Here is a 19,833-nt window from a genome sequence, read left to right on the forward strand (position 1 = left end):
TTAAATGAAAGCAGCTGGACTAAACGGCTTGTAACTAAACTAAAAAGCATCACTTTGTGTTTTAATTTTTAGTAAATATTAATAGGAACTGAAAGCTATTAAGGAAATATTCATAATTTTGCCTTAGTAGTTGCATATTCTTGGTATGTTGCATTTATTCAGCCTGGCTGTGAGTTAACTAGGAAACAAGTGAGTATTTACAACCGAAGCAGCTCTTCTCCTTCCTTCAGTTTCTCTACTCCCAAAATGTGAATTTATATCACGAGCTTATTCCACCGCTGAATATTTTAGTGACAAAAGTAATCACCTTCTTCCTACACATGCATGGCGGCGTGCTGAGATCAGACAGAGCAGAAGAAAAACGGTTCAGTTTGCGGGTTTTTATTTTCTGGAAACCAAACGAGCCGACAGGAACGTGTGTCTGGTTTTCCTCCAGTCGAGATTTACGTTAAAACGCACAATAAAGCTGGGATGAAGGGGGAATATTTGCCAATTATCTGTTTAGTTTCTAGTGCAAATATCTCAGTACACTTTAAGACAAAACTAATTTGCAAGTAACTTTTCAGTGAGATACAGCAGCTTGGTTTAAGTCAATAATTCATTAATACTGATGAAAACGTGTTGGCTCCACTTGCAGATTTACTAACTTATATTAGGAGAAAATATCTTATTGTAAATTAAATAATCTGCCAGTAGGACTAGCCCTTTTTCATCAATATTAAAAATGTATTTACTTAAAACAACCTCATATTGTAAATTATGTTTCTTATTTCTAGTGCACTAAAAGTGAAACTACTGCAGTGTGCTACTACTTTAATATTCGTAAATATTAAGAAATTATTGACTTAAAACAAACTACCAGCACGTTAGTTTGTCTTATTTCAAGTTTACTAAGATATTCGCAGTAGAAACTTCACAAAAATACTTGGTAAGGTTTTGTTTTTTGCAGTGAAGTCCCCAAAAACACACAACTTGCACTGTAAAAACACAAAATGTGAAGTATTTTTAGTCTAACACTTAATGAAAAATGTTTTAGTTCACCTGAAATAAAACAAGTAATGTTTCAGAAAGATATGATATCTTTTTTTTCAGTAAATAATTCTTAAATATTGATAAAAAAGGACTGGTTCTGTGGCAACTTATTTCACTTTTAAGATATTTTTAGTGAAAACATCTACCATTGAATTAAGAATTATTTACTAAAAACAACTTCCTATATCTTGTTGAAACTGGGTTAGTTTTCTAAGATATTTGCACCAGAAACACAAAAATACTTGGTAAGACTTTGAGTTTTTGCAGTGTTCTACAATAATCTATTACTTCAGGTTTTGTGATTTTTGGTATGAATTTCTTTTATTGTTTCTGAAATGTTCGGAAGGGACTTCAGATTTTTCCACAACAGTGAAAGTTTAAATTCTTAACCTGTAAAAGTTCAAAAAGGTCAAATGTTTTACAATTGTTACTACGTTTCTTGTCGACTTTTAAAATTCCTGTTGGCGTTTTCTGAGATTTTATCAGTTAGACTCAATCTGAAAAGCTTAAATATTTTCAGTAGTTTGTGTATTAAATACATTTAAGTTGCATCAGATCTGCTTGGACCAAATGTGGTGTAAAGATGGCGATGTTGAGTTCCCATCCGTTGCTCCCTGTCTGAGCAGAGCAGTGAATTTGTGACTAAAACTCAGATTAGTTTTTACCAACAGTAGAAATATAGGATCCATGTTCCTTCAGGGCAGATCAGAGTCTTGTTCGTCTATCTACAGAAAAGGCTCATTATTGGCAGCTGAAGGTGCAGTTCACGGTGGTTCTTAGTGGGAACGTTATTACTCTTCCTCTGCAGCCTGAACTCTTTGATCCGAAGATAAATTACTTTTAAAGTCGTTTCAGCTCCATACGAACCAGCAGAGCACATTTTAATCCTAATTATTACCGTCCGGCGAGCCCCGAGCTGCAGCTGCGACAACTGCCTCGCTCTGAATCATTAAACATTTCACACACCTCCACCTCTCTCTGACCTCTCACCTCTGACCCCATGCATGTGACAGTGTCTGCCCGCTCCGCCCTCGCCGCCTTGCTCAGCCCCTCCCACCACGCCTCTCTTCTCCGCTCCGTCCCCGCAGGTCGGCGACCAGATCCTGGAGGTCAACGGCCACAACTTCCTGAGCATCCCGCACGACGAGGCCGTCCGCGTGCTGAAGTCGTCGCGCCACCTCATGATGACGGTGAAGGACGTGGGACGGCTGCCGCACGCCCGGACCGTGGTGGGGGAGACCAAGTGGATCGCCAGCTCGCAGATCGCAGAGAGCTCCGCCAACAGCAGCGTGGCCAGGTCAGCGTCCGCCGATGATTGTGATCTGGTTTCCTGATGTTTTAGGCACGGGGTGTCCAAACTCACAGATTAAATCTGTGAGGTCAAAATGACTCTCTGGCCAAAAAAGTAATTTGTTAACAAGTTAACACCAACACACAAAAAACAATGAAAAAGAAACAAAATGGTAACTTTTTAGTCCAAACTCTTTTGTGATATGACCTGTGACCTGTGAGGTCAAATTGGATCCCTGGCCAAAAAAGTAATTTGTTAACAAGTTAACACCAACACACAAAAAACAATGAAAAAGAAACAAAATGGTAACTTTTTAGTCCAAACTCTTTTGTGATATGACCTGTGACCTGTGAGGTCAAATTGGATCCCTGGCCAAAAACGTAACGGGAACAAAAGGAACAAAAATAAATGAAAAAAGTAACAAAATACAGATTTTTTTTTAGGCCAGAGGTATTCAGACTTATATTCAGACTTATAGGCCAAAACTATGAAGTCAAATTGACCCCCTTGTCAAAACAGTAACGGGGAAGAATGGAGCCAAAATACTGATTTTTTTTTATACAGCTTTAGAAATAGATTAAAAATGCAAATAAATAATTTACTGGTTAATAGGAGATTTTTATATGCAGATTTTGAACCATGTGAAGCCATAAAGCCATTAATCGATTACTACAGATTAGTTGACAATTATTTTAGTAATCGATTAATCACAAATAATCCGATTAATCGTTTCAGCCTTACTGTATTGCATTCATAAATGAGTAAAAATGCAGATTAATTTCTTTGCTTTATACCTTTAAAGTGATAGTAAATCTTTAAACCAAATGTTTTAGTACATTACTAGTAGGAGTAAAGTGAGTTTTGGCTTATAATGCTTCCTGATAGTATTTATTTTATTTTAGACACCTGTGTACTTTAAATTTCACTTCAACCAGACATTTGAAAACTGTCACCAGCATTAACCCCCTTTAACCATTTCAGAGAGATGGAGAGAAAAAGATGAAATAATGTTGTTTTGTGGTTTACATTTCCGTGTCTGAGCTCTGAATGTATGGAGAAAAATGCCTTGGAGACATTTTTACGCTTCGTGTTGCAGTTTCTCTGTGAACAACAGTTTCTGCCACATTTCAGAGACACAAAAGCTGTGATGAAGACTTAAAATGAGAGGCGCTGTGCATTCATGAGGCTGTGATGGATGAGAAACGTGTTACAAAAGATGAAAAGCTGCCAGTCATTCAAATGTTCTTTTCATCTTAAATTTAAAATATGTGCATAGAAAGCTGAGCTCAGATCAATTTGTTTTAATTTTTTATTAAAGTGAGTATTATTTTTTTTACATGTGTAAAGATTTCGTTAAGTTTTACTAAGTTTGTTCCATATAAGGTACTTCATATATTTTTATAAACATGGGTGAATTTAAGTCAGTCAAATGATAGCACAAAAAATAAAAATGGAAGTTTAGTTTTAAATATGATACCTGCAAAAAAACAGTAAAAAAAATAAAACATTTTAAATAAGTTTTTATATTAAATTAGATTAATTTGTGGCAGTTAGGATGTCTGAATAAATTTCCAAAATAAAATGTTTCTCTTACTAGAGATTTCATACAAGAATATTTTTATGTGTATTTTTTTTAATTAGTGAAAAAAGAAAAAGTAAAAGTTTAGTTGTTATATTTTGATAATCACTTTTAAAAGATTAAAGTGATCTTTTGAAAGTATATCTAAAAAATGTATCATAACCTCAGTAATGTTTTCTCCTTAATCATCAGTTTTTCTTTTTGTTTGTTTCTCTTTAGCTTCTCTGTGGATCAAGGAGCTTCTGCAGCAGGAAAGGTGAGATTTTCACCTGTGATCTGAACAAACATTTTATACCATGTTTATTACCAGTGACGTGATTTTATCTTAAACAGTGATGTCATAAACCACACAGTCTCTCCTCTGCTACTCTAATGTTTGCATGAAGTTACACAAATAAGCAGCAGGAAAACCAACATATTTGATAAATATTTATCCATCTGATTTGTTGTTTTCCATGTTTTGAAATCACAGAGTTCATCAGTTTCGTATATTTCCTCTTTGGTGGTAATTCTCTGCTGTAGCTGCATAATGTGATTAGCATTTCATTCACTGGTGAAATGCTAGCAATCAAAAATGGGAGCCATTGTTTCCTTAAACTAAACTTTGTTTGCTCTCAGCGGGGGTATTAATACTTTTTTTAGTTAGCTGTAGCTTAAGCTAAATAATTGTCCTACGTTTACAAAGTAAACAAATTACAATTTAAATGCTGCATTGGTAACCAAAACATTCTCCTCATCCACATAGCTAACATGCTATTGTTGCTATTGCTAGCTGTTGTTGCTAATATCAACTAATCGGGGTAATGAGTCATTAGCATTTTAGGTATTGGTCACATAAGCAGTTATTAGCATAGATAGGCTTAATTTATGTAAGCTAACATGCTATTCTTGGCGAGGAAGCTAATGCTATCATATAAGCAAACTTTCCTATAAAATCAGCTCTTAGTGAAACACTGTTACTGTTAGCTAGCATGCTAATTTTACCATGTTTGCATCAACCCAAAAAAATCTTATTTTTTCATGATTTTATCATTATAAATAATTAAAACCATTCCTCACAGGATAAATCTGGTTCTGTTTGACTCCAACTAAACCAGTAAACAACTAACTGGTTATTTTCAGAACCAGTAATTTAGTAATTATTTGTTTACATTTACGGTTGGTATTTTTTTCTAAGAATAAAAAAGGAATTATTAATAAATAAAATGTCTATAATACATGTAATTAATCACAAGTTAATGTTGGGGCTATTAAGTACATTTTTAACTCAATTAATCAAGAATCAATGATTGTTTGAGACTAAAAATATTCTGTAGTTTCTACCACTGTTGATATATTTTTGACTGACATTACTGATCTTATATAATTTATATTTATGATTTTAATCATGGCCTGCTGTCAATATTTACTTCTGTACATTATATTTTAGACACGTTTCATTAATTTTTAATTCAGAATGCTAAAAGTACGTAAAACTAAAATTAAAGCCAAATAATTGGCATCAAGCCAATTCATGTCAGTTTTTTCCCAAATTATTGCAATAGTTTAAATACCTTCTATAACAAAATTATTGCAATAGTTTAAATACCTTCTATAACAAAATTATTGCGAATTGTAGCAATTTAAAAGCAAGAAATGTAGTAAATGACAGGAATCCCAGTGATGAACCTTGTGGAACCCCACAATAAATTTGTTATAGATTTGTGACTCAAATAAAAGTAAAACTGCAACAACTGCAAAACATTTTACCAACAAATCACATCATTTATTTTACCTTATTTAAGTTTAATTAAAATTAACTTTGTAATTATATGGTTCCAGTTTCTTTTTCGATGTTTAACGAGGTGAAATACTTTTTAAAGATGTAGAAATTCACCTATTTTTCTTCATTTTCTGAATCTGTAGTTATTCACAAAGTATCTTTGTAACGAAATAATTCACTGACACTCTCTAAAGTATATTTAAATGTTGCTAATTTATCCAAAAGCAACTCTTTTGTCGAGTTTATTCATCTGACGTTAGATATGTGACCATTTTCAAACGGTTAGTTGCTGATATAACAGAAAGCGAAACCCTGGAATAATTTCACATTAATGTAGCGATATTAAATCAGACTGAAACATTTCATGATTGCATGGATGAGCAGCAGCTCAAGGTTAGAGTGGAGCTAATGGGACCGCTGGGGATTTAACATTAAAAACTGCAGTAATATAATCCACATTTCACCTTTTGCTCTAAATACAATGTTTCAGAGATCACTGTTGCGTGGCAAACTTTTTAAAATCTAAGCAAATATTCCCCGAAGCCGTCGCTGATTATCTCAGCAGATCCACCACTTTCCCTCCGCTTTGACTTTGGCTGCGACTTTGTGAAGAAAATGTCGAAATGGCAGGAAAGTTGGAAGCGACAGCAGCTGACGGCAGCGAAGAGCAAGGTGGGAAGGAGAGCTCACTTTTTATTACGGAGACTCTGATGGACAGTTTGGGTCCAACAGAACCGGGACGCCGCAGTGAAGGAGGCTGGGTGTGTGAGAAACTGAAAAGTTTCAAATTTAAATTTATTTATCGGTTTTGTTTAGAAGTGGCGTCCAAACATTATGTTAAACGCACTTGGGGAAACAAAAAAGACATTTTAAACAAACATTTTGTGCTTTTTTATATTTTTTATTTGCTCAAAACTAAATTATTATTAAAATCAACAAAATAGTGTTGTTGTTGTTTATTTGATAATTTTAGCTACAGAACATAAGAAGATTCACTTTTGGTTGTAGTTGCTCCAAAATAAATAAGATGAATATAAAAACTTCATATTTTAAGATTATATTTGTGGCCCCACATATTTTCATGTACATTCTTTATTTTGTTTTTATCATTATAAATTTTATATTACTGTTATATTTATACATTTATATTTAACACTTTGAATTGGAGTTGCTTGTCAACAAATAAGCAATTTCCCTTTGAGGATCAATAAGGTATTTTTTTATTTATCTGTAAAACAAACAAAAACAAAGAAACAGTAGTACCAAAACATGAAAACCTGTCCATAAATCTTTAAGTCTTTATGGACTTAAAGGTTTAAGTCCATAAAGATGGACAGTATAATTTGCTGTTTCATTTGTTTGTTTGTTTTCAAAGGAAAGTTAAAATTGTCACCAAACATTTCTGAAATTTCTGGATTTCTCAATCCAATTCCAGAGCTGCGTGCACACAGACTTAAAGGTGTCAATGCAGCCTTTAAAAGTCTTACATTTCTGTATCCGAATTTAAGGCCTTAAAATATCTCTTTTATTTTAAATCATATTTAAAAAGTAAGTTGGCCTTAAATGCGTTAATCACAGGACTATTTAATCTCATATTTAATATGTATTTTTTTTTGTTGAGGAACTTTGAGGCTACGGCTAATTAACTGCTAGCATATCATTGCTAATTAGCAAACTTTGTTGTGTCTATAGTGGATAAATGCTAATTTATTGCCAGTTGGATGTATGAAGTTTATATATATATTTGTGAAGATATAAGTCTTGAATTCCTTTCTTAATGGTCTTAAAAAGTCTTAATTGTAGTTAAAAGCTGCAGAAACTCAGTCATTAGAAAGTTATGCTTTCTTTGTATTTAAAATAGACAAATAACATCCCTCTGGTTTCTAGACCAATCAAAACCCGAGAAAAAAAAGAATGCATCATGGCTGCCAACCAATCAGTGACATAAAATACTCATGCAGATTGTCAACAAACCCACAGAAAATAGAAAACTGACAAATATTTGCGAGATTAAAGCAGAAGCAGGTTGATCAAAATGTCTGATTTGCTGGTTAATATTAAATGCGGCAGTAATTTCTGATTTTAAAGACATTTTTCACAAACACTGCTTTGGTTATTGTGTTTTTTTTATCCACTCTGGATAAAATCTGGCTGTGATTTCCTGTTTCACCTGGCTCCATTTTTAGTTTGTAATCTTTGGCAGCATTTCAGTATGTGGGAATAGTTAACACTGCAACAAGTTTGTGTTATAAAATGTTAATGATTTGGCAAAGAGAAGGCAAATTGTATGAATTTTTTATATTTGAGTGAGTAGAAAGCCTGCTTTTAAACTTTGTGGGCATGTTTCGGGAAGAGCTATTCATCTCCTCGGATGACAAGTCCCTCCTACACAAACCCAGAACCATAAACGCTTTTCCTTGATTGGTGTGGAAAAATGAAACTGGATCGCCACCAAGCCCTTAAAGACGGAGCAGAACACCAACGCTGACTGCAGCTATTCACCGCTTCCAGCTCTGTTCTCATGCTGGGAAAAGTTTTCTGCTGCCTTTGAATTTCCGAGTGTTTCTTCTTCTTTCTGCTTCTTTGTAAATAAATATTCAGTTAATCTGAACTCTATCGATGTATCTACCACTACATTATATCTTAAAATATATGGCAGTCGTAACTATTTCATAAACCAAAATATTGAGAGCATTTTGAAAATGTTTCACTACATTTAATCAATTAATCGTGATTAATCAATTATTGAAATACTTGTCAGCTAATTCAGTTATTTATGACTTGTTAACTGGAGTATACAGACTTTTAAAAACAGGAATTTTCTAAAAAATCAACACAGTCAGAGCTGTAATTAAGCCAGAATTGAATACAAATATCAACATTTTGCATTAAAGATTTAAAAAAGTCTACACTAAACAAATGCTGTTTTCAATTTTATGTAATAAAATTTCTATTTTCTAATTTTAAAAAGGGATTGATTAATTTGTTCATTTGAATTTCTAATACTGCATGAAAAAGGGTTTATTGGTGAAATAAAACATCTGTAGAATGTGCCAATTTTCTCATTCGATTAATCATTTAATACTTAGTACAATCGATTAATCAAATACTAAAATAATTCTTAGTTGCAACACTAAAATATATTACAGTATATCACATAAATATATATATTATAATACATTATTTAATAATACATTTCACAATATATGAATACATATGAAATATATTGTCACTTTTTGTTGCTAAGGGTTCCTTTAGCAATTTGTTGCTAACCTAGCTAGCTTAAATTGGCTGGAAGATTGTGACATGAATTAATCTTGGTATATTGTTAAAATACATATTTTAACACATTTCTAATATTACATAAAATAATTAATTTAATTGGTAAAATGAAAAATCTGCAGAATGAGCCAGTTTTCTCCTCCGATTAATCATTAGTACAATCGATTAATCGATTACTACAATAGTCATTAGTTCCAGACCTAAAAGATATATTATATCATTTAAATATGTTTAGTATTTTATAATGTATACGTATAATATTATGCACATATTGTAATAAATGAGCACACATACGTTTTGTTGCTAAGGGTTTCTTAAACGCTCTGTTGCTAAACTAGCTAGCTTAAATCTGCTGGGTACAGACATCAGGAAGAAGATTGTGTCAACTTGAAGTAATCATGGTATAAAATGCAGCAAGAGGAAAATGAAATGCTGCAGTTTTCATGAAGAAGCTCAGAACGAGCCACTGAACAGGCTGCTTTGTGCTAGCATGATGGAGCCAGTCTGGGGGCATTAAGGGGAAGATGTATAGCGCTAGGGCTTTTGGGCTTAGAGGAAAGGAGCAATGCGATAACTCAAGGCGCTGCCGCTCCTCCATGTGTGTCAGGCAGCCCGTGTTGGAGTCGACCCCCACAGCTAACCTCCCACCGCCGCAGCATCAATATTTATCTGCAGGTGGGTACACCGCTTAAACAAGCAACCAGGTTTCCGTCTCTGTCAGTTCTGAACTACATTTAGCCGTGCTCCACCTCCCTCCTAACTGGAATTGCTGCCTAAAGGCCAAAGCAGACAGATAAGCTAATTAATTAAGTGTAGGTCACACAGCAATTTTCAATCATTAGTTTCCCCCTGAACCCATTTGGGAGCTGATCTGCAGCAAATGAATGTGGTTTGAGAGACACCAGAATGATTCAGAGCAAAGGATGAGCACAAAGCTGGTCAGGGTTTGTTGCTGGAGATTTTTTACATCACCTTGTTTCAGAATCACATCCAGATTATGTCTGAAAGTGGTTGAAACATGAATGGTATGGTTGGAACCAGTGGTGGGCTAATTTTAGCTTAGCGCTTTTGCTAACCTTGAAAACATGTAGCGCACTCAGCTTCCACAAAATTATTTTTTCTGGGTAAGTACAGATTTAATTGGCTGCTTTGTAAAATTTCTATTGAATAAAGTTTAACCTCTGTGTTGAAGTTTTGTTTATTAAATTTTTAGAATACTTTAGCGCTTTATGAACAAAATAAGAGGAATCATGGATGTTTATACCCATTTTTAAGAACTTAAAATTACCAAAAATATGTTTTATTTCTAAAAAATCAACAGTTTTCTTCTTTAAATGCTACACCAATAACATAATTATTTTATTGCAGAGTTGGGCACACTAGCACACTAACAAGGGAACACATTTTTTATTTAGCGTTTTTGCTAACTTTAAAAAAATGGTTAGCACACTTAGCTTCCCCTAAATTAATTTATCCGAATAAATCCTAAAACGCTACTTTACTTGGCTATTTTGTAAAATTTCAGTTGACAACTGTGTTGAAGTTTTGGTTATGGACTATTAAGAATACTTTAAGTAGTTAGACATTTATATTCATGCTCTTATTTTGAAGTGTAAAAACTATTTACACAGCAGTTTCTTTTCCTTTCTTACCGTTTTCTTTCTTCTTTTCCTAACTTACTCTGTTGCACACAAGAAACACTCAGGAACAAAATAAGACACAGGCAGTAGAGAACATGTTGTAAACATGAATAAAACATCGCAGGGCTTCAGGGAACATTTAAAATATCATGTAAACATAGAGTTGTTCCCTTTCAAGGTTAGATAAAAGCCTCCTTCCAACACAAATCTCCACTCACAGCATTCACACTGCATTTTTGTAGGAAATGTAAATATTACTAGTTTGAATTGAAGTTAGCGGTTTAGCATTAGCTTCTGTAGCACTTTAGCATTAGCTTAGCTAATGCCACTGGTTCCTAAAGGCCAGATTTTGCACTGAACGCAGCAGCACTGAGGTTCAACAGAGATATTTTAGTCTTGATAATAATCATCTCACAGCTTTCATATTATTACACACAACCTTTCTTCCAATCTTAATACAGTCCTAATTCCCTTAAATTGAAGTTAGCACTTTAGCATTAGCTTCCATAGCACTTTAGCAATAGCTAAGCATTCACATTGTTACATCTGACCATCCTTCCAACCCTATTGTAACTCTAATTCAATACTAATCCCAAATGACAGCATTCTCACTGCATTTTTGCAGGAAATGTAAATGTTTTTAGATTGAATTGAATTTGGCGCTTTAGCATTAGCTTGTGTAGCACTTTAGCAGTAGCTTAGCCAATACCACTGTTTCCTAAAGGCCAGATTTTGCCCTGAACGCAGCACTGAGGTTCGATAGAGAGGTTTTAATCTTTCATACAGTCTTGATAATCATCTCACAAAGCTTTCATATGGTTACATCCCTTCCTTGTCTGCTCACAGGCCTTATTTGCTTGGCATACTGATGAATTGTTTGGCATTGAGCAGCCTGGACTGTAAATGAGTGCAGCGATGGAGCTGATCCAGCTTCAGACCATTTACACAGGACGTCCATTCACTGGAAAACCGCATCCTCACGGTTAAAGTTCCCCACGTCTTATTAGTAGGTAACTCCAGGTGTTCCGCTCCAGCTGAGTGACACCGATTTATTTTTTTAAACTTCCCTGAAGTGTCAATCCGCTGCGTAATCTGACAGCAATAGGCCGCTCACATTCCCAGTGTGGTCCTGTCGCTTCGCTCTGCTGCGCCCTTGAGTTAAGTAACCAGAGCACAGGAGCTTTAAAGGAATCCTCGTGGTAAGCACTCCGGTTATTAGGATTCAGGCAGCGCAACGGCTCAATTCACCTTGGCCATGTCAATTTTTTGGCTGCGCTCAAACGAGGGGGGAACCTGCGACAACCACAGCTGATAATGACAGCGAGAGTTGAAGATGAGGTGGGAAGGAGAAAAGAGAGACGTAGGAAGGTTTCACCGGCTCTGTTTCCTCCTTTTGTTTTCATCTCTGCAAACAGAGTCAGGCACAGACCCCGAAGCGTTGACTTTGAAGTGGTGTCTTTGATTAAGGAGTTAATTAAAGAATAGCTGCTTGTAGGCAAGAAGATAACAGAGAGAGGGGGAGAAAATATGCGGGAAAAGGAGGAGATATGGAGCCGTGAAGCGATATTGACAGCTCAGAAGTTTCTGGATGACAGAGACGCCATCTGGCGCAACGTTGACAGCTGTAACAAGGAGGGAAAAAATCCCGGCTGCCCACATGTGTGAACATCACAGCTTCTGTTCAGCAGCAAGCTGCAGTGCGAGCGCAACCAGGATAATGATAATGAATGAGGGGAAACAGGGAGACGGAGGTCTGAGGGTAATTTATACATTTGGAATGAAAGTACAGTTCCAGTGTAAGTTGGTGACGTTTATTTTTTGATTCAGTTCATTTCCTCTTGTTCTTTTATTGTTATTCTCTTTGCCCTCCTTATTCATCTAGGTAGGTGGTTAAACTTCCGCTAATGCGCTAATAGCAGAGCTAACTTTGATATTGCTCAGCTCTTAGCTTCTCCTAAATTAATCATATAAATTGTAACGTGTATCATTGACACATTGTAGGTATCAACATGGCTGAATTTAGCGCTTTAGCATTAGCTTTCGCTACATATTATGTTGCTGTAGCACTTTAGCATTAGCAGAACTAATGTTTATGACTTCTGCTTTGCAGTTAGCACGACTGAGTTTTTAATTAGCAATGCCCACCACTGCATTTAGGCAGTGATATACTAATGTTAATTTATTATGCCCTAATAGGAGAGCTAAGTTTTTGCTTATCAGTTTAGCATTTTTGCTAACTTTGAAAACGTTTTGCACATCTAACTTGTCCTCAATTAGTTTACTGAATTAAAAATCTGTTCTAAAAATCACTTCTTGAATTGCAAACCATGCAGGAAGGAGCATTGTAACAATTTTGACCCTGTTGAGGGCGAAACATTATGTTTTAACACATATTGTGTCGTTATCGACATGGTTGAGTTTAGTGCTCTAACATTAGCTCCCGCTAAATACCACGTAGCGCTTTAGCATTAGCGGACCTAATGTTTATGATTATTGCTTTACTGTTTGCGCACCTAACGTTTTAGTTAGCGGCGTCAAATTTCACCTCGTTTGCAGATGACATCGTATTATATTAATCAGGAAATAACTTTAAAGGGCCATGAAATTCTCAAGAAAGAGCTGGAAATAAATTGATTACATCAAAATAGAATATTTAGGAAAAACAAATACAGATCAGTTCTGAAAGGTGAAAACATGAAACCAGAAATCAGAGATTATGTAGGAAGCTTCATACAAATAAGGTAAAATATCTTAAACTAATGCATTTTATGTTTATGTAATTCTTTTAAAATGATTTAACAGACGATTTTATTAGTTAATTTTCAGTGAATTTTTATTTATTCATTAGTTTCAAGGTATTTCTGTTTCCATCATTAACAGAAGGATATCAAAGGTTTTGTCTCTTTATATGATGTTTTTTAAAACCTCTAACCTGCAGAAGAGATAACCACTGAGACATATTTGTTGCTTTATTGATATTAGTAGTTGGTCAATTATTCATGCTAGGAGCAAAAAAAATAAAAATAAATCCAGAAAGGTCTGACCATAAAAGGTTTGTGTTTTGTCTTTTCTTCCACTGACTGCAGCCCGGGTTCTATAAGGGCGTTGCCGGCTCTCAGGTGACCCTGTCCAGCCTGGTCAACCAATCCCGCGCCATGCTGGAGGAGCAGGCGCGCCACCTGCTGACCGAAGCCGAGCGTCAGACCATGAGCTACTACGTGGAGGAGTACAGGGACGGACACATCGGCATCGAGCCGCTGGTCATGGCGCTGTTCGAGCTGCTCAACACGCACGCCAAGGTAGGTTAGAGGATCGATTTCTGTACCTCTGATGTTTGAACTGAAGCTTCGTGAGATTTAAAACCGTGGCTTTTTGATTTCCATCGTCTTCATCATGTTTAACGCTGGACAAATTGATTCAAAGTTGCTACTTCATGCGTCTGCTTCTCTGTGCTTGCTCAGTTTTCCCTCCTGTCGGAGGTGAGAGGGCTGGTCACGCCGCAGGACCTGGAGCGCTTCGACGGGCTGGTGCTGCGGCGAGAGATCCAGGCCCTGAAGGCGCGGCAGGGGACGGCGGGCGCCGCCAACGCGCCGCCGGACCGCCTGTCCATGGTGTCGTTTCCAGACACGCTGACGTCGTCATCAGCCAGCTTCCTGACCAACACAACGCTCAGCTCTGCGCGGGTAGGCCAGCTTTACCAAGCTGTATCTTTTAAAGGGGACCTGTTGTGATAAATTCACATTTTGTCTGTTTTTGTACTTCCATTTGGGTCTCGAATGCTTCTGAAATTAACACGAGCATTTTAATAAATCAGTAGGTTAAAGTTTTTAGTGTCTAAAAAAGAGTCGTTTCAAAAACCTCCTATTTGTTAAGTCACACGTTTTCTGTTCGTGTCGTTATTTTTTTATTTTTAAGCAGTTTTGAGGCGCTGAGGGGAAACTTGAAACTGCTGCTGAGTCAGTTACTCATCAGGTTGTTGCTAGGCAACCAAAGTTGGGGGGAGGGGAACTTGAAACTGCTTCCTGCCCAGCAGGTTGTTGCTAGGCAACCAAAGAGTGAGTGAGTCAGTTGATTCCACCAAGCTAGGTTAGCTAGCTGAAGCATGTCCTCTGCCTACATCTCCCAGAATGCTGTGCAGCGAATATTTTATATATTGAATACTAAATATTCTATCAGATGTATTATCTATTGATATTGATCACACGTCTATCTTGATATATATTATTGATTTATTGTCCTAAGCTGATAAATGGCTGAAAAGTTAATTCTCCACAGAAGGTTGTTTCCATTACTTTTGCTTTCTTATGATTTTGTATCATTTTATCACTGATTCTCAGTAAACTTTCTGTTCAGCTTGTTGTTTTTATTTTCCTATCATCTTCTGTTTGCCTCATGCCGCTTCAGATCGTCATCATTTCCAGTATTTTTGTAGAATATCTGTTTCGTAAAGACGCTGTTCTGATGCCGCATTTCATTTTCCACCTGCGGATGTTTTATGGGTTTTCATTCCCCCAGTTTGTTGCTTTTAACCCGACCCGTCTCCCCTTCCGTAGGAGAGGCTGCTGTGGCTGATAGACATGATGGAGGTAGGATCTGCTGCTGAACATGATGAATGGCTTCCATCGCCAATGCAGAACAAACACCAGAACGACACAATTTAGCGTCCCTGAGGCGAATCAAAAACACCAACACACTGATTCCCATCTCACTTTGTGCTTTTGCAGTGGCTTTGTTTGCTGTGTTTTTTATCCTTCTTGGCTTTTTGTTTGCTCTCATTGCTTACAAAATCAGAATATGCAGTAAATTATACTGTAGGTTATGAATAGCAAAGAGTCTATTATATAAGAAGATCTAAGAACAGCATGCAAAGTAACTTTTCCACTTTTTTAGGGTTATTATTCTACAATGTTTTATTAGGGTCAGAAAAAAACAAATTACCAAAATAATCAAATTACGAGTTGAATCATCATTAGTCAAACTATAAAAAGAAATTATAATAAGAAAATAAAGTGATAATAGAAGGACTAATAATACAAGAATAAAATTGAACAACAGTCAAAATACGAGAAAAAAGTTGTAATAATACAAAATAGTCATTATTATGAGAATAAACTTGTAATAATACGAGATAAAAACTAGTAATGATACAAGAATAAAGTCAAATGTGACAGAAGTCGTGACAAAACGTCACAGTATTCCTAGAATAAAGTCGAAAGAAAGAAGTATGAAAGAAAAGTAGTAGTTCTGAGAATATATTCATATGACAGTATAAAGTCATAATGACAACAGAATAATATCTTAGTAACATGAGAATAAAATCTTAATATCCTGAGAATAAAATCTGGGCTCATATCAGAACAGTTTCATCGTCCGTCTGAATCAATTCTAGGTTTTTAGGAGAAACAATTTGTTTCTTTTCGTTCCATTTCTTCAGGGTTTCATTAATCATTTTCCGTCTCTGCCAAATCCAGCCGGGCGCTTTATTTCCAAAAAACCAAATATGACCGCAGTCATTACCTGAGGTCCATTCCATCGCTGCGTTGGTGCCACCAACCAAATGATCTTAATACATCTCACATGCAGCCGGTGCAGAGAAAACACTTTTCCTTTTCCTGAGTCGTTCCAACAAGCTCCAGTAAAAACACTTTCTGCTTTTATCCTAATTTTATTCACAGTTTATAAAAGTTGGAGCAACTGGAAAGCTTGAGTTTAAAGGTTACTGCTGCTTTTCTGACAGAGTTGACATAAAACAAATGGATCACCCTCACAAAGCGTTTAATCATTTATACCTTTCAGCCTTCACACCCTTTAAATAGGTCAGTTCGATAATAATTCACCTGCTGCCTCACGTCCCAAAATTATGGGATGCCTCACAGGAAAAAGCATCATTCAGAGCAGAATCTGGATATTTTCAAGACTTGTGTAACTTCCTGTGACTCTCAGAAGATTTTATTTAAATGAATGATGGCGGCTCATCTCCTGACGTCGATTTTTAAAGCATTTAAGTTTCACAGGCAGCAGCAGAAGTTCCTGGTTGTCGATAACAATAAACCCAAAACAAGACAATAAAATAAATAGAGGAGCAAAATAAATACATAAATTGACTCTGTTCTTTAATGGCCAACACAGTATTTTGTCAGTGGAGAAGCTAAAGCTTTTAGAGAGTCACGTTCACTTTACTAGTATTATTATTATTAGTGCAATTTTCAGCTACGTTTTTGCATTTAAATATTTCCCTGAAATATTTGGCAGCTCTAGACACAGAGCTTTTGGGTTTCTGTTGCTTCTAAAAACGGTTAAAGTGCTTAAAAAAAACAACACCAAGCCATTTTTGTTATCAGTTAATGTTTTTTGGTGTCTGGAAAACGAGCTGTTCCAAAAACCTTGTAATTGTTGAGTCACATTCAACGGTTACCTAGCAACCCAAGCACTGAGGAGGTTTGCTCAGCTGGATTTACTGCTGTATGTAAGTGTAAATGTTTTGTTTTTGCCTTATCGTCCAGAAACCACTTGCTGCATTGCTGTTGGTTGTGCAGAAGGCTCCACGACTGCTTTTCACAGATGTACGGCTCTATTGGCAGACTAAAATCTCACTATCTAGAAATAAATGATTAAAAACATCCAAGGTTGAGCTTGACAAGGCGAGGCTTTTCTCACAAGTTTAAGTCTTCAGTCTTCCCACTACATGTCCATTGTCATTTATTTTGTTTTGTTTTTGCCACCTAAATGCGACTCAAACCTAAATTTAAAAAATGTGTCAGTATCTCTGCTTTCTGCCTCTGAACTCAGCTAACAGGGTTTCGTTGATTTTATTAAACTTTTTGTTTAAGCTACAGACAGAGAAGATATCGTAAGCAGAAAGTTACAGATGTATGGACATTAAAAGAGACTATTACACAAAATTCAGGTTTTGCACATTTATGTATTTCCATTTGAGTCTCTACTTCCTCTAAAACCAGTCCAAGCAGTAAAAAAACACCTAGCTGTTTTTTGAGTGTCTAGAAAACGAGCCGTTTCAAAAGCCTCTACAATGTAGAGTCTACATTGTCGAGTCACATGCAACAGTTACCTAGCAACCATGGCAAAGTCCAGCGCGTTACCTAGCAACCAGAGCTGAGTTCCAGGACATTTGGTCAGGTGGTTTTACTGCTCTTTGCACTGTGAGTTTTGCTGTTGTCTTAGCATCCAGAAACCCCTTGCTGCAGTCTTGTTGGTTGTGCAGGAGGCTCCACTGCTGCTTTTCTAGGTTGTACGGTTGTATAAACAGACTAAAATCTCACTATCTAAGAGTGTTTTTGTGCAAAAACTGTCATGAACATGATTTGTTTTGCCCACAGACGTATCCTAACCTGTTTAAGGAGGCATAATAGGTCACCTTTAGTAAAACCCTGTTTTAATAATCAATCATGAATAATTTATGGAACAAAGCTTACTGAGCTGTTAACAGGAAAAGAAAGATTATTTAAGAGGCGTTCACAAGCATCTAAACATCCACGGTCACAATCAGTTCATGTTTTTCGGGTTTAATTGAGTAATTATTCAGTTTTTCTACATGTTCTGATACAGATGAAGAAGTAAAATGTTAATGTACCAAATTAATTTCAGAGTTAGCGATTTAAATTCATAACCTGCAGTAATGTTGTGTTTCAGGCAGCCTAGACGTGAGAATGCTAATTTCACTCTTTAGAGACTTGACTCGGAAGATATTTGTGAACATTTCTGCAATATTGTTCCACAATTAAATATCACTTTTTAAAATAAGAGTAGAAACCTGCCTTTTGTTGTTTTTAGAGAAAACCTCTGAATATTCAGATGAAAGTGTTTGATTTGGGGGTTTATTCTACCCGGCGACAGTTCAGCTGGTTTTGAACAGCAGCTCTCGGTTTGCTAATGTTCTCATGCATGTTTTGTATTTATTCTGGCTCTTATTTGTTGGAAAGCGTCCACATACGAGCCCAAACAGGAAGTAGTAAATGCATGAATATTTGGTTGGGTGACTGCAGAGATAAGCCGTCGACTGTCTTCAGGTTTATCAGCCGAGCAGCCCGTCTCATTCAGGCAGGTTCAGCCTGTCCTCCTCTGAGGAGCCGCGTTAGCATGCTGGCTATTCTGGAGGCTGTTTGTGTGGCTTCTGTTTGTGCCGTTTTGGACCCGTGGGTGATTGGTGCCGCTGCTGCATGAGGCAGATTAGAGAGCTGGGTGGGTCTGTGTTCCTGAGCCACTCACAAAGGCAGGTATCTGCATAATCAGGTGCATAGCAATAGATGTTTGTATTGCTGTTACTGTGGGGACATTTTGTTTTTTTATGTTTTTATCCCAAAGCCCAGGACGCAACAAAAACTATTTGGTTTGGATGAAACATCTGCAATACTTTTGGAAATGATTAAAAAGGTCTGGACAATAAATCAATAACAACACACATTGCGATAGATATGTGATCAATATCAATAGATAATACGTCTAATAGAAAACTCACTGAACTCCGATCCAGAACCACAGATTTAGGCAGAGGAAAGGCTTTAACCGGCTGGTGGAATCAACAGACTCGCTCACTCTTTGGTTGCCTAGCAACAGCCTGCTGGGTAAGTAGCGGTTTCAAATTCCGCCACATTTGGTTACCTAGCAACGACCTGCTGGGTAACTGACGCAGCAGCAGTTTCAAGTTTCCCCACCGTTCTTCGTAACTGCTTAAAAATAAAAAAAACGACGACGCGAACAGAAAACTGGATAAAACAGGAAATGTCACGGCAACAGTTTGGCAGGATTTTAGATATTCAAAACAAACAAATAATAAACTAATCAATAATTATCTATATCGACTGATATGAAACGATTAAATTGTGATATGTTTGCAGTAGTAGGTCTGCCAGACCAATCGGTGGCGCTGTAGTGACACAAAAACCACCGAACGGTGCCAAGTTTGTTTTGTGAGCGTGAGATAAAAAGAGAGAGATGATGGAACCCTGGTTTTAAGTATTATTCAAAAGTTACTTTTATTTTTGAAACTGAAAATCCTTGATGGTGAAGAATAATTACACAGTGATATAAATCAATAAATGATTTCTATAAAGCCAGTGAAAACAGTAAATTCAGATGTCTTTTATTTTATAAATATTTTATATATTCATAATTGTAATTTGTATTTACAATTTTTTATGTATCTATGTTTTGTAATTTTTTATGTATTTATTCATAAATTGTCAGTTTTTTTATTTTATTTAAATGTTTTTTTTGCAATTTACGTTTT

At 36.1% G+C, this 19,833-nt stretch overlaps 1 protein-coding gene across 1 annotated transcript in view; it reads left to right on the forward strand.

The window, feature by feature from the left end:
* The first annotated feature begins 2,126 nt into the window (after window positions 1–2,126).
* whrn (whirlin) overlaps window positions 2,127–19,833 on the forward strand; it is a 31,449-nt gene continuing 13,742 nt past the window's right edge. The window contains exons 1-4 of the mRNA XM_023338259.1: window positions 2,127–2,329; window positions 4,122–4,158; window positions 13,673–13,885; window positions 14,048–14,269. Of these exons, the coding sequence (XP_023194027.1) occupies window positions 2,214–2,329; window positions 4,122–4,158; window positions 13,673–13,885; window positions 14,048–14,269 (588 nt within the window). The 5' untranslated portion in view covers window positions 2,127–2,213. The remainder of the gene's footprint in view (window positions 2,330–4,121; window positions 4,159–13,672; window positions 13,886–14,047; window positions 14,270–19,833) is intronic.

The sequence above is a fragment of the Xiphophorus maculatus genome, chromosome 8, assembly GCF_002775205.1.
Source record: "Xiphophorus maculatus strain JP 163 A chromosome 8, X_maculatus-5.0-male, whole genome shotgun sequence".
NCBI classification, from domain to species: domain Eukaryota; kingdom Metazoa; phylum Chordata; class Actinopteri; order Cyprinodontiformes; family Poeciliidae; genus Xiphophorus; species Xiphophorus maculatus.